General features: G+C 36.0%; 1 protein-coding gene and 1 long non-coding RNA gene across 7 annotated transcripts in view; one reads left to right on the top strand and one right to left on the bottom strand.

The window, feature by feature from the left end:
- The window catches only part of MTFR1 (mitochondrial fission regulator 1), a 68,326-nt gene that overhangs the window by 5,643 nt on the left and 44,625 nt on the right, over positions 1-18,058 (bottom strand). For all 5 annotated transcript variants that reach the window (XM_077166891.1, XM_077166890.1, XM_077166892.1 and 2 more), the window contains one exon: positions 843-1,078. In XM_077166891.1, the coding sequence (XP_077023006.1) occupies positions 843-1,078 (236 nt within the window). The remainder of the gene's footprint in view (positions 1-842; positions 1,079-18,058) is intronic.
- LOC143688683 (uncharacterized) overlaps positions 1-18,058 on the top strand; it is a 47,784-nt gene that overhangs the window by 4,625 nt on the left and 25,101 nt on the right. The window contains exon 1 of one of the 2 annotated variants that reach the window (XR_013178221.1): positions 12,571-12,696. The exons of the other annotated variant lie outside the window; for it this stretch is intronic. This is a non-coding gene — a long non-coding RNA (uncharacterized LOC143688683). Of the gene's footprint in view, positions 1-12,570; positions 12,697-18,058 lie in introns of those variants that run through there. 2 annotated transcript variants of the gene reach the window in all.

The raw sequence follows: 18,058 nt of genomic DNA, 5'->3' as shown, positions 1-18,058 counted from the left end.
TATATCTAGGTTGGATGAGCTATGGTCCAGAAGCACCCTGCCTCTGAGCCACTTTGCTTGTAACTGTCCTTGTTTTAGACAGATCTGGTTAATAATATTGGTCCATCCAGGACTCAGGAACAACAAAAACAAGAACCAACACTATTACCTGCCAGCAGGTTAATGGGCTAGGAGTTCAAGACTACAGTTTCTTCTCTAAGGTGACAATGCCATACTAATGAAAGCAATAGTACGAGACAGGACTCAGAAGACCTGAGTTCACTTTCACTTTGGGCAAGAGGAAAAGAAGTGACTATTAAATAGTTACTATGTCCTAGAAACGTTTTACATAATTTCTACATTTAATCTCATAATAACCCTATAGCCCCGGTAGTATTACCTCATTTTAAAGAAGGAAAGAGATAGCAAGGTAAAGTAACTTGCCTCAGGACATACCGGTAGTAAACAGCATTTAATACCAATATGGCAACCTCAGAAACCAATGTTCCTTTCACTATATCACTGGGATAAGCTAAGGTCTGTTATGAGTGGGCCATTACCATAACTAAAGTTTCCTATAAGAAAGGAAGGCATTCACATGAAGTAGCAAATTCAACTGTATGAATTTCAATGTTTTCCAAAGACATTTCCTAGACACCTTCTAATAGCATCAAGATTCATCAAAACCAAAAATAAAATTTTAAACTTGAATGGGTTCTGTACTGTACTGTACTACTCAGACTGACACCTGGTTTTCTAACAACACCCAAAAGTTGTTACATAGTAATATATTTAAAAGTAAGTAACTTTCTTCTTATGTCCAGTTCACTTGTTAAAACAAGCAAATTTAGGAGTTTACATACCTGCAGTGAGATTCTGTTGCTCTTGCAGGGTCACAATTTTGGCAATCTGAGCTCTGAGAGTGGCGAGTTCATTTTCAAGAGCACTGATCTTCTGCAGTGCTTCCTCATTCGCCAGTGTGGTAGTTCTCAGTTGAGGCTCTTCTTGAGACAGGTTTGGTAAGGAAACCTGCCTGCTTGGGGACTTCTCAAAGAAAGGAGAGTCTTCCTGAAGGGGATGTCTTGACCTGCCCTCTGTCCTGCAAGGAAGACATAAAGGTACAATAGGCTGGTTGTCACTGGCTTCATAAGAAATTTCATATAAAATTTCATCACAGCCAGTTGGTACCGAGTATCAGAACATAATTTCTAGAGACCCACTATTAAGACTGACCTTACATAAATCCCCTTCTGTAAGTTTCAAATCAATAAAGAATTTGTCAGCCTTATTGCAACCTTTTTAATATTAACTCTAAATATAACAGTCACAATCCAACACTATCAGTAGGTATCAGAGATTCCAAAAGCATTTTTTGTTAATGTTCTGTTTTGATCTGATTTAAAGAGAAGCCGCTTTTTAAAGCTTTAAAAAATGGCAAATTACTAGTTATTGACAACAAAATCAAATAAAAAATTCATTTGACCTTCACCTGGGTCTTGACTTCTGTACATTAATTTCAGTGTTTTCATGTATGATAGAGTACATCAAACTGCAGGACATACTGTGACAGTAGGGGCCAAATAGAACATCAGAAGCTTAAAAGTAGAAAAAGAATTACTATAACTTGAACCCATATTACTTCGGTATCTAGATAGATGGTTTCATTTTCATTTGGGTTAAAATAAAAAGTCTTATGTGCACTGCCCATTGGTTCCAAATGGAAGTACTTTGGGATTCAAAATAAAATTCAAACTTTCGGGAGTTCCGGAGAAGATGGCGGCTTAGTAAGATGCACGGGTCTTAGTTCCTCCTCCAGAACAGCAACTAAAGAAACAGAAACAATACGAAACAGCTCCTGGAGCCACGACAGAGACCAAAAAGACAGCGTACCCCATTCTGGAATGGCTGAATGGGCAGGGAGAATCCGCTGCAGTGAGATACCCGAGGGGCGTGTGCTTTCCCGGGCCGGGGAGTCTGGCGACTGGGGTCCCTTCCACACACGTGGCTTCCCGGTCTGACTGGGAACATTGGATAGCGGGGCCCTCCTGCCACGCTTGGCATCTCGGGCCAGCTGGGCAATTTGGACTGGCACTCCCCCAAGCCGCGATGGCCGGCGACCCCCCCCTCCACACGCGGTTTCCCGGGCCGACTGCGAGATTCGGATTGGCAAGTTAAAGGAGCCACAGCATCTTTTACTGGTGGGACCCGCAGACAGACAAGCGCCACGAGCGCCACCTACTGGGCAGGAAAAGAAAAACAGAGCCCAGAGATTTCACAGAAAAACCTTTCAACCAGCCGGGTCCCACACCCAGGGAAATCTGCTCAAATGCCCAGACACCAGCAGAAAATAATGGATCACGCTCGGAAAATTGAAGATATGGCCCAGTCAAAGGAACAAACCAATAGTTCAAATGAGATACAGGAGCTGAGACAATTAATGCTGAATATACGAACAGAAATGGAAAAACTCTTCAAAAACCAAATCAATAAATTGAGGGAGGACATGAAGAAGACATGGGCTGAGCAAAAAGAAGAAATAGAAAATCTGAAAAAACAAATCACAGAACTTATGGGAGTGAAGGACAAAGTAGAAAAGATGGAAAAAACAATGGATACCTACAATGGTAGATCTAAAGAGACAGAAGCTACAATTAGTGAACTGGAGGATGGAACATCTGAATTCCAAAAAGAAACAGAAACTATATGGAAAAGAATGGAAAAACTTGAGCAGGGGATCAGGGAACTGAATGACAATATGAAGCGCACAAATATACGTGTTGTGGGTGTCCCAGAAGGAGAAGAGAAGGGAAAAGGAGGAGAAAAAATAATGGAAGAAATTATCACTTAAAATTTCCCAACTCCTATGAAAGACCTAAATTTACAGATCCAAGAAGTGCAGCGCACCCCAAAGAGAATAGACCCAAATAGGCGTTCTCCAAGACACTTACTAGTTAGAATGTCAGAGGTCAAAGAGAAAGAGAGGATCTTGAGAGCAGCAAGAGAAAAACAATCTGTCACATACAAGGGAAACCCAATAAGACTATGTGTAGATTTCTCAGCAGAAACCATGGAAGCTAGAAGACAGTGGGATGATATATTTAAATTACTAAAAGAGAAAAACTGCCAACCAAGACTTCTATATCCAGCAAAATTGTCCTTCAAAAATGAAGGAGAAATTAAAACATTTATAGACAAAAAGTCACTGAGAGAATTTGTGACCAAGAGACCAGCTCTGCAAGAAATACTAAAGGGAGCACTAGAGTCAGATATGAAAAGACAGAAGAGAGAGGTATGGAGTAAAGTGTAGAAAGAAGGAAAATCAGATATGATATATATAATACAAAAGCCAAATGGTAGAGGAAAAGATTATCCAAACAGTAATAACACTAAAAGTTAATGGACTGAATTTCCCAATCAAAAGACATAGACTGGCAGAATGGATTATGACCCAGCAATACCACTGCTAGGTATCTACTCAAAGGACTTCAGGGCAAAGACACAGACGGATATTTGCACACCAGTGTTTATAGCAGCATTATTTACAATTACAAAGAGATGGAAACAGCCAAAATGTCCATCAACAGACGAATGGCTAAACAAACTGTGGCGTATACCTACGATGGAATATTATGCAGCTTTAAGACAGACTAAACTTATGAAGCATGTAATAACATGGATGGACCTAGAGAACATTATGCTGAGTGAGTCTAGCCAAAAACTAAAGAATAAATACTGTATGGTCCCACTCATGTGAACGGACATTCGAGAATCAACTTGGAATATATCATTGGTAACAGAGACCAGCAGGAGTTAGAAACAGGGTAAGATAATGGGTAATTGGAGCTGAAGGGATACAGACTGTGCAACAGGACTAGATACAAAAACTCAAAAATGGACAGCACAATAATACCTAATTGTAATGTAACTATGTTAAAACACTGAATGAAGCTGCACCTGAACTATAGTTTTTTGTTTGTTTGTATCTTTTTTGTTTTTTCTTTTTCCTTTATATATATATATATATATATTTAAATTATTATTATTATTTTAATTCTCTTCTCTATATTAACATTCTATATCTTTTTCTGCTGTTTTGCTAGTTCTTTTCCTGGATCGATGCAAATGTGCTAAGAGGTGATGATCATGCATCTATGTGATGATACTAAGAATTACTCAGTGCATATGTAGAATGGAATGATTTCTAAATGTTGTGTTAATTTCTTTTCTTTTTTTTGATTAATAAAAAAAAAATTCAAACTTTCTTTTTTTAAGATCAGCCTTTCTTAAGTGATTGTATCCTCTTTTTGATTCCTTAATTTGGATATATTCATGTTCTTAGAACTGTAAACTTGTAACTTAATAAATCTCCTTTATAAAAGCCAAAAAAAAAAAAAGAATTCTATCTATAATACCAAAAGAATTCTTCATAAAAGTACAGATAAAAGTACTTATATTTATAGTATCCAACTCTGGACAATACTATCTCAGAAGTGATACACAAGACTTACTAATAATTTATCATTTGGGGAAAAAAAAGTTTGAAAAATTACTGAAAGAGAAAGGAAACTAACTTTAAATGTAAGCTCTTTCTTCTGAGCAGGCATGGGGATGGATGTTTCTGCGTTTTGTCATCACATTTAATCTAAACCTAACGAGAGAGAGTCTTTTATACTAGCTAAATATTATATAGCTAGCATGTGGGAGAACCAATATTTGCAATGGGATTTATAAAGCTTTTTTTCACGCTATCAATGATGCTATCCCATGAAGGATACAGAAGTGTTATTTTAGCCCTAACTTAAAAACTTACAGACTTTAAAGATAAATACAATATTATAGACAAAAGGCCTGCTCATTTCTGGTCAAAAACTTTAACCATGTTACTTTACCACCATTTTACTTTACACAGGTAATGGTAACATACTTAACCAGTTTTGTTCTCTCTGGTATACTCAAGATTGCAGAGGAAAAGAATGAAGGGTAGTTTTAAAGATGAGAAAAGAACCCACCACTGACTTCTTCCTTTTTTTCCTCAATCCACACTGACCAACTGTACAATCTATTTCACTGGTCATGGATTCCTTTGAAAATGATTTTTCCAGGAAAAGGAGCATACACACCTACTCATAAAATTCAGCATACAATTTCAGAGTCATGGACTGAATCTCTGTGGCTAGCCCTTCTAGAAAGACCATAATAAAAGGAAGACTACAGCAAAAATCTACTTAATACTCAATCAGGGGTTGAATTGGATGCTAGCTAAGGCTTGTCCTGTTGCACCATATATACATCATGACAGATCTCCAATAAACATACTCCTCTTCCTCCCTAAAAGCAAATTAAAAAAGAAAAAAAAATACCACCATAAAAAAGAATAAAGGAAATCTTATTCAGAGGAACAATATTCTCAGTGAACAGACTCTATTCCCTGGTTTCCCTTGCAGCTTCATATGGCTGTGACTGCGTTTTGGTTAACATGACAGATGTAGGTAGTGTTATGTGGATCATCTAGAAAGGCTCTTTCGAGAGGTGATTCCATGGAGAAGAAGGCCCTTCCATCGCTTGTCTCAGTCCCTTTTCCTCCTGCTGAGAGCCTTGAGTACCCTGTGATGACGGGAGTTCTATAGTTACAGAAGACCAAAAGCTAACCTTGAGTACAGAAGCAAATACTGTTGGTACAAAGCCTGGCTGAGCCCTGAGGACACTGTGGAGCCACTCTGGGCTCCAGACCACCAACTGCCCTTGGAATGTATTTAGGAGAGAGAAATAAACTACTCTGTGAGATATATAAACTTCCATCTTTTTTAAGCCACTCTTTTCTTGGGATTCTCAAACTTAATCATAACTGTTAAGACATCAACAGCATCAAATTCTATTTTAATTTTCCTTAAAAATAAAACTAGATATTGGTATTTTATTTTTGCTTGAAAGTTGTGATAGTTCATTGTTTTTAGTTTATATTTTGTGTTTTAAATAAGGAAATCCTTGCAATTTTAGTTTTTAGTACTGCACTTAATTCAAGTGTTTTTTTCATATATAATTCTGTTAATGCCCTTGATAAACAATCATACATAGAGAATGCTTGAAAGTTGTTTTCTATCCGTAATTTCAAACAAAATATTTGAAGAATAATTGTCCTAAGATCTTACCTAGCCCTTGTTTATGACCTAGCAACTATAACCCCCAACTTTATTAATTTTTATTTGGAGTATTTTTGGGATAAGAAATATGTTTGGCTTGTGAAGCTTCAATTTCATTTCCTTTCTCAGCCCTTCAATGCAGAAAAAACAGGTGATAAAATTAAAAAAAAAATACATGAGGATTCTATAAGGAACATACTGATACTAATTAAAAGTATCAGTATGTGCTCTTTGAAATATTATGTAGGTTAAAAAGTTATAGACTAGATGCATGTGCTCTAATCAACCTGCAGTAAGAAAACAAGTTTAATAAGACATTAAAATTTTGAGAAAGTATAACTGTGGCTCTCTGTTCATGCAATTGGTTAAATTCATCCCATTGGACAAATAATTTTGTTAAACAGCTCTATACATTAAAGACATTAAGTTACAAGTAGATAAAAATTAGTCAATCTATTGAAAAAATGTCTGGGGGATAGGGTATTTACAGAGAGTCAAGCATTTAAATATTGTCCCACTATTCCTATTTAATTTAATATGCTTTCTAAAAGATATTCTTAATATTTATTTTAACGTTTTTAATAAAACCAAAATGATTTTTTAAAAATACACTACTTAAGTAGTAGGAAAACTGCTGATGGATAAGATACTGGTAGTGAAAGAACAGACCTGACAATGTCTTAGGTGCTCTAACGTTAAAAAATGTAAGAAATGCCTCAAAGCTCCTATCTGTCAAAATAGTATTATTTTCTCATTTTCATTGTGTTCTTTAGTCTTTAAAGTATTAGAATGGGACAAAGCTGGGCAGAGATGCAGTGTCTGTGGCTTGTGCCCATCTGTCCTGTCTCCAACCTGATTATTCTCCTTTCACAGTCCCAAATGCCAGCCTTGGGTTTTCCCTCACCTTTGCCATGGCTTGTGTTGAGCTTTTTGCTCTTGCCAAATGGCACTGAAGCTCAATGGCATCATCTCCTTTCAACATGCAGGAGCATTTCAACTTCATAATTCATTTTGTGTATTATTTTTAAGACTCTTTTTAAAGAGCGTTAGCCTTGTGTATTTGTTTAAAACAGTATTTCTCAAACTTCAGCCATTTGCGTACCAACTTCAGCATTTTTGCCATCCTTGCCGTGTTATTATTTATTAAATATTTTTCTGAAATAAAAAAAAAAAAGAGAACAGACCTGAGTAAAATACAGAAATCTCAAATAAATGCAGAATTGTAAGTAATACTTTTTCAAAACAGTAGTAGAGAAAAAAAGAAATAGTGCTAGTAACTAGGGTTGTGTGTTTAGAAGAGAGCAATCAGAAGCAGAGTGCCTTCAAGATAGAGAGAATGGACACCCTACTCCTGGGTGCCAGTGGTGAGGGAAATCTGGAGGGTGAAGGCCAGAAAGTGGAATTGAGAGAGGAGAGGAATGAAACAGAACTTGTGACTTTCCTTTACCCCTACTGTCTTTCCATGTTCCATAAATAAAAATCTTGCTATATCAAAACCTATTTAAAAATATTCATAACTGATGGAGATATCAGCAGGCAGTGGGCACCTGAAGAGACTTGAAGAGATCTGCTTGTGATATCTCCAGAATACTACAGGTGAATTTTATTCTTTTGTTTTCCATCCACTAAAAGTTAAGGACAAATTACTCATTAATTTTAAATACCAGTGTGCCAGGATAAGAGAAACAACTTAGAGTGTTTGGCAAAAGAATTTAAGTAACAGTGTCAGGTCATCTGTACCTTACGTGAACATCTTTGATTACAGATTGTGCACTTCTCCCGTAACAGTACTTTTAGTAGTTATATGAGTTGGAAGACAGTAATTTAAGGAAATTTAGATGTATAAAGCCCTAAATTTTAGAAGATGAAACAGGAAAAGTAATCCTGAAATGGCCGTTTCTTCTCAAAGATGGAGAACTTACATATTTACAAAAGAATTCTTTTCTAAATAAATATGTACATAAAAAATAGAATTGTTCTGTAATATTTTTCCTTGTGTGAAGGAAAAGGTTTTATGATAATCTCCGATATGCCCATGCTTTAAAAGTATAAAAACATACCCTCTGCACAAGACAACTGTTTATAGGACAGTTAACAAATGATTCAAACTTTGAACCGATTTGTTTTGCCATACTAAATAAAAGAGAGCTATTAAAAGCTATAATATAGAGGCAAAATAAATCTATACTAAGAGAAATGCTAACTCCTTTAGAATTTTGTATATAATTCATAGACCTTCAAAGAAATAAAAACAAAACCAATAAACATAAAGTATGGATACCCCAAAGCAGAAGACAAACAACCAAAGTGTGATCATTTCTTAAAAGCATTTTCGGGACACCAACTTCAGCTAATGAAATTTCTACCTTTTTCGTTTGTTTGATTTTGGCTCCAAAAGGCCTTCTGGCAGAAGGGAATAATCTTCCATTCAGTGTGTCACTGCACAAGAATTATCTAGTTCTCTTATCTTTTCAATGATAGCATCAAGGACAGCCACATTTGGAATACAACTTACATAAATACAAAGGGCTTTTCAGCTCTATTGACTATTCAAAAAAAAAACTAAGTTAAGTGTCTCGGGGCCCTTTCCCATTACCTCATAATTAATAAAAACTCAAAAGTTGAGGTATTTTTTAATTAGCTCACAGCAGTCTAGAAGTTCCAAGATGATTTTTATTGACTATCTTTTTAGTTTAGAGAATAGCCTAGATAGGTATATAAAATTATATATAAAAAATATTTCATTGTCAATAGAACGGGGGTGGGGGGGGGTGGGAGATGGTAACTTAATTCCCAGAAGCAAGTGGCTATGCGAGACACACTGTTGAATAAAAACAACCCCAAAGTGAATAGCTGGCAGGATAAGGACAAATGGCTTGGGACATTATTTTGACAGAGATGTAATCCATGAAATGATTTGCAGTAGGGAACAGGCAGAATGCTTACAGATCATAGGTCCAGAAGACAAGAGATTCATTGCACAGGCTGTTCTTGGTACCACAAGCCTCCTGTTGTTTTGTATTTTAAAAGCTGGATCTTCTTAAAAGCTATCTATATGTTAAAAGTTTTAATAGCAAAGGGAATTCAATTTCTCTTGAATGCAGTACTTATATATGTATCAGTGAATATCCAGTGTCACATTAGTAAGATTTAAAAGACAGCAAATTACAGTTACTGTTAAGTATGCTGTAAGAAATTATTTTGCTCTGACGCACTGAATCTCTTCTCTCTGTCTACCTTCAGCACTTCTGTGGCTTTAACAAGACAACCTGCTACCTGATTAGACATTCTTCCTTCTGAGTCTAGTTTCTCACTGTCATCCTCTATGAGGCTGGGGTTCTTCCCTGATACTCCTTTAAAATCAGACATTCCACTTTGAACACTAAAATTCAAATTTGAAAATTTAAGTTGTGTAGTTTTAGCTCAAGTACTTGGTCTCTACTTTATTTACTACGTAATATAAAAGTTTTGGTAAAGATTTCAAACATTCTTAGGGGTAAGAATAAAAAAAAGGAAAGCTACTTGAAATACTTTCAAATCCTAGGACCCTGTATAATTTTTGATTGATAAATACTGAGCTTAATATGTATGTGGAACCAGGAGAATTAAGAATTAGGTAAAATTAAAAATGAATATAGTTAATCCACAAAGAGCAAAGTAGAGAAAAACATGAATTGTTTTACTATTCCTTAATGTTCTGCTTCTCCAAAGGCAATTAGACATTTGATTACAGTATCCATGTGCTCACTAGAAGCCACAGGGATCATACAGTCTTCAATTTTATTACACACAATGCAGATGTTACGCTGCCTGTACATCCGAAGACTACACATTTTCCTTAGGCTACTACTATGAAAGAAAACAAATCATTTAAGACAAAAATTATCAGTATTATTGGTTCTTTCAAAGAATTTCAGTATTTCTTATGAATACCTTTTTCCTGTTCAGAGGCCATTCTGTTAAGGCAAAGAGAAAAGACTAGCGAAAGAAATACATCTGAAAACCGTATTATGTGCATGCCACTGTGCTGAACGTTTTAAAATTTCCTTCTCCCAAGGTAGGTATTAATAGTTCTACTTTATTGATAACAAAGCTCAAGCTCATTTAAATCATCTGTACAACAACCAATTATGAAGGATTCGTATGTATGCTATTTTCCTAGAGACACAATACTGTGGCTTAACAACGAAGTATTTTAGAAATGTCAATAACATAAACTTCAAGCTAGAAATACAAAACAAATATCTTGAAGAGTTTCTTTCATACGAATATAAATGTGAGAGGCAAGGAAACACTCAACTGCCATAAACACATGGGTCTTAAATAGAATTAGTTTCTACATGGACTTACATGCTAAATTAAAAGCATGAAATGGTAATTCATATTTTAGATGTTACATGTGCAGAATGATTGTTGCCTCATAACATGATACCTAAAATATCCAGGTTTCAACAGAAAAATCACTTGTCATGCCAAGAACCTAGAATATCACAATGAAAAAAAAGACAATCAATAAATGCCAACACCAAGATGACAGGCATGATATAATTATCTAATAAAATTTTTTAACATATGATCATTCTGTTCTACAATCAGTAATTCACAATATCATCACATAGTTGCATATTCATCATCATGATCATTTCTTAGAACATTTGCATCAATTCAGAAAAAGAAATAAAAAGAAAACAGAAAAAAATTCATACATACCATACCCGTTACCCCTCCCTTTCATTGATCACTAGCATTTCAATCTAAGTTTATTTTACAATTTGTTCCCCCTATTACTTATTTTTCTTCCATATGTTTTACTCGTCTGTTGATAAGGTAGATAAAAGGAGCATCAGACACAAGGTTTTCACAATCACACAGTCACAATGTGAAAGCTATATTATTATATAATCATCTTCAAGAAACATGGCTACTGGAACACAGTTCTACATTTTCAGGCAGTTCCCTCCAGCCTCTCCACTACATCTTGACTAACAAGGTGGTATCTACTTAATGCGTAAGAATCACCTCCAGAATAACCTTTAGACTCTGTTTGGAATCTCTCAGCCACTGACACTTTATTTTGTCTCATTTTGCTCTTCCCCCTTTTGGTGAGGAAGGTTTTCTCAATTTCGTGATGCTGAGTCCCAGCTCATTCTAGGATTTCTGTCCCACGTTGCCAGGAAGGTCCACACCCCTGGGAGTCATGTTCCACGTAGACAGGGAAGGGCAGTGAGTTTGCTTGTTGTGTTGGCTGGAGAGAGAGGCTACATCTGAGCAACAAAAGAGGTTCTCTTGGGGGGTGACTCTTAGTAGGCTTGACTTATCCTTTGTGTGGTTAAGTTTCATATGAACAAACTCCAAGACTGGGGCTCAGCCTATTGCTTTGGTTGTCTGCACTGCTTGTGAGAATATCAAGAATTCAACTTAGGGAAGTCGAATTTTCCCCCTTTGTCAAGATTCCCCGAAGGGGACTTTGCAAATATTTTTTACTGTTCAAATCACTTTGGGATTTATCGGGGCATCACTCTGAACAAACCAACAATATCTCATGCCCTATTCAAGGTTCCATGTACTTATGGTGTTCAAATAAGCTGTCTACATAAGTTATATTAGGAAATGCATTAGTCAAAATATAAATTTTGTACCAAATAAACATTTTTTGCTTTAGACTCACATATAAGTTGAAATTTTAAAATATTAATTACTATCAATTTTCAACACCCTGCAGTAATGATGTTCTTATGTTCCTCCTCATGCAAAAACAATTTTTTTAAATTTGTACATTTGGTCACTATCATTATAGACTCTAGGCATTCCTAGATTATACCATCTCAGTATTTACCGTCTATCTTTCTTTCTGATTTCATTTGTGCCCGCAGCCCTCCTCCCTCTATCATTCTCACATTTTCAGCTTCATTCAGTGTTTTAACATAATTGTATTACAGTTAGGTAGTATTGTTCTATCCATTTCTGAGTTTTTACAATCAGTCCTGTTGCACAATCTATATTCCTTGAGCTCCAATTACCCAATATCTTACCCTATTTCTATCTCCTGATGGTCTCTAGTACCAATGAAATTCTCCAAGTTTATTCACTAATGTCAGTTCATATCAGTGAGACCATACAGTATTTGTCCTTTTGTTTCTGGCTAATCTCACTCAGCATAATGTTCTCAAGGTCCACCCATGTTTACATATTTCATAACTTTATTCTGTCTTACAGCTGCATAATATTCCGTTGTATGTATATACCACAGTTTGTTTAGCCACTCGTCTGCTGATGGACATTTTGGCAATCAAATTTACAATTTGGCATCTCTTTGCAATTGTAAATAATGCTGCTACAAACATTGGTATGCAAATGTCCACTTGAGTCCTTGCCCTCATGTCCTCTGAGTTGATACCTAACAATGGTATTGCCAGGTCATACGACAATTCTATATTTAGCTTCCTGAGGAACTGCCAAACTGCTTTCCACAGCAGTTGTATCATTTGACATCCCCACCAACAATGGATAAGTGTGCCTTTCTCCATATCCTCTCCAGCACTTGTCGTTTTCTGTTTTATTGATAATGGCCATTCAGGTGGGTGTGAGATGATATCTCACTGTTGTTTTGATTTGCATTTCCCTAATAGCCTGGGAAGTTGAGCATCTTTTCATGTGCCTTTTTGCCATTTGTATTTCCTCTTCTGAGAAATGTCTTTTCAAGTATTTTGCCCATTTTGTAATTGGGTTGTCTGTCTTTTCGTTGTTGAGTTGAACAATCCCTTTATACATTCTGGATACTAGAGCTTTATCTGATAGATCATTTCCAAATATTGTATCCCATTGTGTAGGCTGTCTTTTTACTTTCTTGACGAAGTTCTCTGATGCACAAAAGTGTTTAATTTTGAGGCACTCCCATTTCTTTCTTTCTTTCTTCAGTGCTTGTGCTTTGGATTTAAGGTCTGGGAAACTGCCTCCTAATATAAGATTTATAAGATATCTCCCTACATTTTCTTCTAACAGTTTTATGGTCTTAGATCTAACATTTAGGTCTTTGATCCATTTTGAGTTAATTTTTGTATAGGGTGTGAGATATGGATCCTCTTTCATTCTTTTGCATATGGATATCCAGTTCTCTAGGCACCATTTATTGAAGAGCCTGTTCTATCCCAGGTGAGTTGGCTTGACAGCCTTATCAAAGATCAGTTGGCCATAGATGAGAGGGTCTTATCTGAACACTCCATTCTATACCATTGGTCAGTATATCTATCTTTATGCCAGTACCATGCTGTTTTGACCACTGTAGCTTCATAATATGCCTTAAAGTCAGGTAGCATGAGGCCTCCAACTTCATTTTTCGTTTTCAGGATATTTTTAGCTATTCGGGACACCCTGCCCCTCCCGATAAATTTGGTTATTGGTTTCTCTATTTCTGACAAGTTTTGGGGATTTTAATTGGTATTGCATTCAATCTGTAAATCAATTTAGGTAGAACTGACATCCTAACTATATTTAGTCTTCCAATCCATGAACACAGTATGCCCTGCCATCTATTTAGGTCTTCTGTGATTTCTTTTGACAATTTCTTGTAGTTTTCTTTGTATAGGTCTTTTGCATCTTTAGTTAAGTTTATTCCTAAACATTTTATTATTTTGGGTGCAGTTGTAAATGGAAATTTTTTCTTGGTTGCACCCTGAGATTGCTCCTTACTAGTATATAGAAACACCACAGATTTTTGAGTGTTGATCTTGTAACCTGCCACTTTGCAGTACTGATTTATTAGCTCTAGTAGTTTGTTATGGATTCTTTAAGGTTTTCGACATATAGTATCATATCATCTGCAAACAGTGAAGAGTTTTACTTCTTCCTTTCCCATTTTGATGCCTTATATTTCTTTTTCTTGTCTAATTGCTCTGGCTAGAACTTCCAACACAATGTTGAATAACAATGGTGATAGTGGGCATCTCCTGATCTTAGGGGGAAAGTTTTCAGTTTTTCCCCATTGAGGAAAATGTTACCTGTGGGCTTTTCACATATTCCCTTTATTATGTTGGGGAAGATCCCTTCTATTCCTATCCTTTGAAGAGTTTTCAACAAGACAGGATGCAGAATTTTGTCAAATGTCTTTTCTGCATCAATCGAGATGATCATATGGTTTTCCTGCTTTGATTTATTGATATGGTGTATTACATTAATTCATTTTCTTATGTTGAGCCATCCTTGCATACCTGGGATGAATCTTACTTGGTCATGATGTATAATTTTTTTAATGTGCTGCTGGATTCGATTTGTGAGAATTTTGTTGAGGACTTCTGCATCTATACTCGTTAGAGAGATTGGCCCGTGGTTTTCTTTTCTTGTAATATATTTGCCTGGCTTTGGTATGAGGGTGATGTTGGTGTCATAGAATGAGTGAGGCAGCTTTCCCTCCTCTTCAGTTTTTTTGAAGTGTTTGAGCAGGAATGGTACTAATTCTTTCTTGAATGTTTGGTAGAATTCACATGTGAAGCCATCTGGTCCTGGACTTTTCTTTTTGGTGAGCTCCTTAATGATTCAATTTCTTTACTTGTGATTGGTTTGTTGAGATTGTCTATTTCTTTTCGAGTCAATATTGGTTGTTCACACCTTTTTAGGAAGTTGTCCATTTTCATCTACATTGTTGAATTTCTTACATAAAGTTGTTCATAGTATCCTCTCATTACTTCCTTTATTTCTGTGGGGTCAGTGGTAATGTCTCCTCTTCATTTCTGATTTATTTGCATCCTCTCTCTCCTTTTTGTCACTCTTGCTAAGGGTACATCAATCTTACTGATTTTCTCATAGAACCAACTTCTGGTTTTGTCCATTTTCTCGATTGTTTTCATGTTCTCAATTTCATTTATTTCTGCTCTAATCTTCATTATTTCTTTCCTTTTGCTTGCATTGGGGTTAATTTGTTGTTCTTTCTCTACTTCTTCCAAGTGGACAGTTAATTTCTCAATTTTTGCTCTTTCTTCTTTTTTGATATAGGCATTTAGGGCAATAAATTTCCCTCTTAGCACTGCGTTTGCTGTATCCCATAAATTTTGATACATTGTGTTTTCATTTTCATTTGCCTCAAGACATTTACTGATTTCTCTTGTAATTTCTTCCTTGACCCACAGGTTGTTTAAGAGTGTGTTGTTGAGCCTCCATATATTTCTGAATTTTCTGGCACTCTGCCTGGTATTGATTTTCAGTTTCATTCCTGTTTTCTTTTTTTAAAGCATATATTGAGATAATTTATTCTCAGCGTCTAAAACAATAACAACAGTTGGCATCATTGGTATTATTTATTTTTTTCATTTTGCAAATTAATTTCATTTGCAAAAATTGGGTTATTTGTTGTCCATGGTAAAAACAACACTCTAATTTTTCTGCAGTTTAGAAATTAAAGTCTTGTGTGTTTTTTTGTTTTTGTTTTTGCTTTACACATATACATAGACAGCTAATACAAGCCAACATAGCTGATATATCCAGTTGCTCTAGGGGCAATTAATCCAGGAGTGTTATCTCAGCAGGAATAAGTGGGCAAATTACACATGTGAAGTAAATGGATCTTTGAAACTTGTGCACATAGGTATTATTGTACAAGAGGCAACATCAAGATTCTTGCAGAGATCAATGGGGGTTTATTGATGAATACCAGAAAATCAGCTTCATTCTTATATGATCTGACAAAGTGTTTTTAAATTTCAATCTTTTCAAATTTATTGAGACTTGCTTTGCGACCCAGCATATGGTCTATCCTTGAGAATGATCTATGAGTACTTGAGAAAAAGGTGTATCCTGCTGTTGTGGGGAGTAATGTTTTATAAATGTCTGTTAAGTATAGCTCATTTATTGTATTATTCAAATTCTCTGTTTCTTTACTGATCCTCTGTCTAGACGTTCTGTCCATTGAATAGAGTGTGGAATTAAGTCTCCAACTATTATGGTAGATGTCTATTTCTCTTTTCAGTGTTTGCTTTATGTATTTTGGAGCCTTCTGGCTTGGGTGCACAAATATTTATGATTGTTATGTCTTCTTGTTGAATTGCTCCTTTTATTAATACATAGTATCCTTCTTTGTCTCTTTTAACTGTTTCACATTTGAAGTCTAATTTGTTGGACATTATTAATATAGCTACTCCTGCTCTTTTCTGATTGTTGTTTGCATGGAATATCTTTTCCCAACCTTTCACTTTCAACTGATGTTTATCCTTGGGTCTAAGATGCATTTTCTATAGATAACATATAGATGGGTCCTGTTTTTTAATCCATTCTGTCAGTCTATGTTTTTTGATTGAGGAGTTTAATCCATTAAAATCTAGTGTTATTACTGTACAGGAAGTACTTTCTTCTACCATTTTGCCTTTTGGATTTTATATGTCATATCTAATTTTTCTTCTTTTTACCTTTACTGATAGTCTTCATTTCTATACTCTTCTCCACACCTCTCTCTCCCGTCTTTTCTTATCTGTCTCTAGTGCTCCCTTTAGTACTTCTTGCAGAGCCGGTATCTTGGTGACAAATTCTCTCAGTGAATTTTTGTCTGCAATTGTTTTAATCTCCCCCTCATTTTTGAAGGATAGTTTTGCTGGATATAGAATTCTTGGTTGACAGTTTTTCTCGTTTAGTATCTTAAATATAACATCCCACTGTCTTCTCACCTCCATGGTTTCTGCTGAGAAATCTATGCATAGTCTTATTGGGCTTCCCTTGTATATGATGGATTGTTTTTCTCTTGCTGCTTTCAAGATTCTCTCTTTCTCTTTGACATCTGACATTCTGATTAGTAAGTGTCTTGGAGTATGTCTGTTTGGATCTATTCTCTTTGGGGTATGCTGCACTTCCTGGATCTGTAATTTTAAGTCTGTCATAAGAGTTGGGAAATTTTCAGTGAGAATTTCCTCCATTAGTTTTTCTCCTCCTTTTTCCTTCTTTTCTCCTTCTGGGACACCCACAACACATATTTGTGTGCTTCATGTTGTCATTCAATTCCCTGAGTCCCTGCTCATATTTTTTCATTCTTTTCCCTATATTTTCTTTTGATTGTCAGATTTCAGATGTCCTGTCCTCCAGTTCACTAATCCCATCTTCTGCCTCTTGAAATCTGACCTTGTAGGCTTTCCATTGTTTTTTTTAATCTCTTCCACTATGGCTTTCATTCTCATAAGTTCTGTGATTTGTTTTTTTCAGACTTTCGGTTTCTTCTTTTTTTCATTCCTTGCCTTCTTTATATCCTCCCTCAATTCACTGATTTGATTTTTGATGAGGTTTTTCATATCTGTTGGAACATTCTGAATTGTTTCAACTCCTGTATCTCATTTGAATTGTTGATATATTTCTTTGACTGGGTCATTTCTTCAATTTTCCTAATGTGATTATTTTTTTGCTGGCACCTAAGCATTTAATTACCTTAATTAGTTTATTCTGGAGATGACTTTCACTTTTTTTTTTCCTTAGGAATTTCTTGCTGGATGACTTTGTTGTCTGTCTGTTCTTTGACATTCAATTCAGCTTATTCTAGTCCTCTAGCTTAGGCTTTGTTTAATAGATCAGAATTTTTCAGTTCTTGTTTTTCTTGTTTCTTGCCCTGTCTGCATTGTGCCTTTCCCCCATTCCTCAGGAGGGTCTATTTAGGCATTATAGACCCCAGTCAGGTTTTCCCAGACCAAACTGGTCTCCTCTCAGGAGGAAAGAGTCAACTGCGTCAGTTTTCCCTGAGGGTGAGACCCAGCAGACTAAAAGGTTTTCCTATGAAGTCTCTGGACTCTGCGTTTTTCCTACCTTGCCTAGTATGTGGCACTATTCTGCCTGCAGGTCACACCAGCATAAGGTGATGCAGTACCTTTAATTTCAGCAGACTCTCCCTGCTGGGGTGTGGAGGAGACAGAGGAGAGGTTGTAGGCTGGCTTTAATTGCTTCTCTTTTCCGACCCTGGGGTCTGAATTCCTTGA

Source organism: Tamandua tetradactyla, chromosome 6, assembly GCF_023851605.1.
Source record: "Tamandua tetradactyla isolate mTamTet1 chromosome 6, mTamTet1.pri, whole genome shotgun sequence".
Classification (NCBI taxonomy): domain Eukaryota; kingdom Metazoa; phylum Chordata; class Mammalia; order Pilosa; family Myrmecophagidae; genus Tamandua; species Tamandua tetradactyla.
This window is presented reverse-complemented; position numbering and strand designations above follow the sequence as displayed.